General features: G+C 36.4%; 1 protein-coding gene across 1 annotated transcript; it reads right to left on the bottom strand.

The window, feature by feature from the left end:
- Positions 1–1,656: 1,656 nt before the first annotated feature.
- LOC107570044 (rho-related GTP-binding protein RhoG-like) lies at positions 1,657–2,244 on the bottom strand. The gene has a single exon (XM_016256237.1). The coding sequence runs from the start codon at positions 2,230–2,232 to the stop codon at positions 1,657–1,659; it is 576 nt and encodes a 191-aa protein (XP_016111723.1). The 5' UTR covers positions 2,233–2,244.
- Positions 2,245–3,633: the final 1,389 nt, after the last annotated feature.

Genomic DNA, 3,633 nt, shown 5'->3' with positions numbered 1-3,633 from the left:
GCAATAGATAGATAGATAGATAGATAGATAGATAGATAGATAGATAGATAGATAGATAGATAGATAGATAGATAGATAGATAGATAGATAGATAGATAGATAGATAGATAGATAGATAGATGGACGGACGGACGGACGGACGGACGGACAGACAGACAGACAGACAGACAGACAGACAGACAGACAGATAGATAGATAGATAAAGCTTCACACCCCTGGCAACAGATTAATAAAATATTTAATGCAATTGTCATACAAAAATTGATGACCATTGGCTGACCTCACAGCAGTACACTAATTTCACCATTATCCAACCAGCAGCTCTCCATCATGTTTAGCAGGTTTAAATGAGGTGCTTTCAATCTTTGACCACAGGCTGGCAGTATTAGCACATGATTTAACTGTAGAGTCATACTGCATCTTACCACATCAGACTGAAGATTATCTCATAATCATGTGATCATTATGTGACAAGGAAAAATATATATTTTACATGATCAAATAAATTGATGTATTTATAAATAGATTTGCAAATTGGATGTATTTGGAAACTGGAGATCGTATTTGTATAATTAAATGAATGAATGAGAAAGAAAATGTTCAAACATAATGCAAGCCAACACAAGTTCCAAACAAAGACAAGCGTGTTGTTTTGTGTTTGTCAGAGGCCATAACACTGATTTCACTGTCAAATTCCATGGCTTGTGGTCAGGGTTTAAGTGAATGGACAGCAGTGTTTGCCTGATAATAAAACTGCAGCAGTCTCATGTTAGTCTACTTCATTTTACTTTCAAATCACACTGAGGCAAATAAAACCCCATGTAACTCTGTGAGACGAGGGATCAGATCTGGTCCAATGTCTCACTCACAGTAATATTTCTTCTAGAGCTTTTCTTAGAGCTAGAGTTTGTATTTTTATTTGCAACCCTGAGATTGATTTTATTTAATTTTATTTTTCAAGCTAAAAAGGGACTAATTCTGTCATTCTGTTCTCTTGTGACACCAGACATACAACAAAACCAAGACTGCTGCAAACTGTGCCAGAAATAGCTGAGGATTTAGACGAGGGAAGTGAATGTTTCTCGTTTCTTCTGCTCTCACTAACAAGAGGTTTGAAATTCAACACAAAAGAAAGTACACGAAAGCATGCAAATTGCTTCATAAGAAGCCACAAACTATGACAATTAATTTTAGCATTTACTTTTTTTAGCATTACCCTTTTGAGTGTCATGGCAAAGCATGCTGGGAAATAGAAATCCCCAGCCCAGTTTCAGTAAAATTTAAGTTCCTCAAAATTAAAAGAAACAAGTTCATTAAATTCGAAGCAATGAAAAAATTCAGATGTCTTATGATGTGTCAGTTTTGTGAACTCCAAAAAAAAATAAAAAAAATAAAAATTGGAGAACATTCTAAACACTTATAAAAGTTAATTTGTCTGATCAACATTATTTATATTACATTCTAAAATATTAATATTTTTTAAAAGTGTTTCATTTCTCTTTGAAATAAATACCACTTTGTATGATATTTTGTTATATAATGTAAAAACATTGATACTTTTTAAGATGTTTAAGATTGTATTTTAAAGATTTTCGTTTATTTGTACATAAAACAAATACCCCATATAAAAATACATATATTCAGGTCCCATGTTATTTATAGTAGCACACATGATTTCTTGGGGGCTTGTGATTTGGGGTTGAGGAACGCGTGAACAGCTTCCGTAAACACTTCCTTCACCCCGTCCTGGCTGAGTGCTGAACACTCCATGTACTTGCTGGCCTGGATTTGTCGGGCCAGTGCCACCCCCTGCTGCTGGGACACCACCGACAGGTTCTTCTCCTTGAGCTTCTTCAGCACCTCTGGATCATCTCTCAGATCCTTTTTAGTCCCCACCAGCAGGATGGGAACATTAGGACAGTGTTCTGACACCTCGGGGTACCACTTTAGCTTGACGTTCTCATAGGACGAGGGACTGGCGATGCAGAAGCAGATGATGAAGATGTTGGTCTGTGGGTAGGAGAGGGTCCGTAGACGGTCGTACTCCTCCTGTCCCGCGGTGTCCCACAGGTTCAGACTGACGACTTTAGAGTCTACAGCAAGCTGTGCGCTGTAGTTGTCAAAAACAGTGGGGATGTATTCTTTAGGAAAGGCGTTGGTGGTGAAGGAAATCAGGAGGCAGGTCTTCCCAACGGCACCATCTCCAACCACGACACACTTGATGTTCTGCATTGTTGTTCTCCTTCAGCTTTCAATAACTGGAAGATACACAAGGACCAAATGTTGTCTATGACTTGCGAGCAGTACATGAGATGTTTAGCTCTAGATACACAATAAAAGTTTGGAATAATTATGTTTTTTAAGAAGTTTCCTCTGCTCACCAAGGCTGCATTTATTTGATCAAAAATACACTAAAACAGTAATATTGCAAAATATTACAATTTAAAAGACGCTTTCTATTTTAATATATTTTTAAATGTAATTCCTGTGATGCAAAGCTGAATTTTCAGCATCATTACTCCAGTCTTCAGTGTCACATGATCTTTCAGATCATTGTAATACGCTTATATGCTGCTCAAATATTACCAGTTATTATTGGTGTTTGATTATTAATAATGGTTCTTATCATTATCAATATTGAAAACAGCTTTTGCTGCTTAATATGTATTTTTTTAAAGATTTTTTTGTGGAAACCATGATACTTTTCCCCTGGATTCTTTGATGAATATAAAGATTTATTTCAAATTGAATTTTGTTTGTAATATTATAAATGTCACTTTTGATCAATTTCATGTGTTTTTGCTCAATAAAAGTGTACATTTCTTATCTTTTTAAAGGGGTCATCCGATGCCCATTTTCCACAAGTTGATATGATTCTTTAGGGTCTTAATGAAAAGTCTGTAACATGGTTTGGTTAAAATTTCTCAATGGTAGTGTAAAAACACTGTCAAAAACAGCTTTTTTCAGAGCAAGCAGTTTTGTAGCATTTTCCTTTAAATGTTAATGAGCTCTGCTGCCCTCTCTTCTGAGCCGCTCTCTGAGGGACTGTTTACTTTAGACACATTCATCTTGAAACTTGCTAATTAGCACTTTATTAAGAAAGGCGATTTGCAAAGAATCATTAAAAAACTTATACTCGCGTCTTCTGGAGGTGAAGCTAGATCACAAATGATTTGTGCGGACATAAATCATTTACCATCTTGAAGATCTTATAAGATTTTAAAAATCTTTTAGGTCCCGTCCACACAGAGACGCGTTTAGCTGTATACGCATACATTTTGTATCGTATTGGCATTTCGTTTTTGGGAGGGAAACCCAAATTTTTTGAAACCGGGTCCCAGAGTGGATAAATCTGAAAACGCCACCCTTGTATTTTCGTGTGGACAGCGAATCCGTATATTTTCTGAAACGATAACGTCATCAGCCCACGTCTCGCCCCTAGTCAGACACCGCTACGTCACGTAACAGCAACAAAAACATGAACAAACACTGAACGATTGTCTTTTTATTAACTAACATTAACACAGATTAATAAATGTATTGTTCCATGTTTGTTTGTATACTGCGCGCAAGGTTTATGCGCATAGTCCAAGTCTTCTTTTTAGTGTATCTCTGGCAGAATTACAGCGCTAC

Source organism: Sinocyclocheilus grahami, unplaced genomic scaffold, assembly GCF_001515645.1.
Source record: "Sinocyclocheilus grahami isolate Dianchi unplaced genomic scaffold, SAMN03320097.WGS_v1.1 scaffold1408.1, whole genome shotgun sequence".
NCBI classification, from domain to species: domain Eukaryota; kingdom Metazoa; phylum Chordata; class Actinopteri; order Cypriniformes; family Cyprinidae; genus Sinocyclocheilus; species Sinocyclocheilus grahami.
This window is presented reverse-complemented; position numbering and strand designations above follow the sequence as displayed.

Coding starts and splice junctions, on each gene's coding strand:
- LOC107570044 (XM_016256237.1), bottom strand. CDS start 2,232: ATGCAGAACATCAAGTGTGTCGTGGTTGGAGATGGTGCCGTTGGGAAG.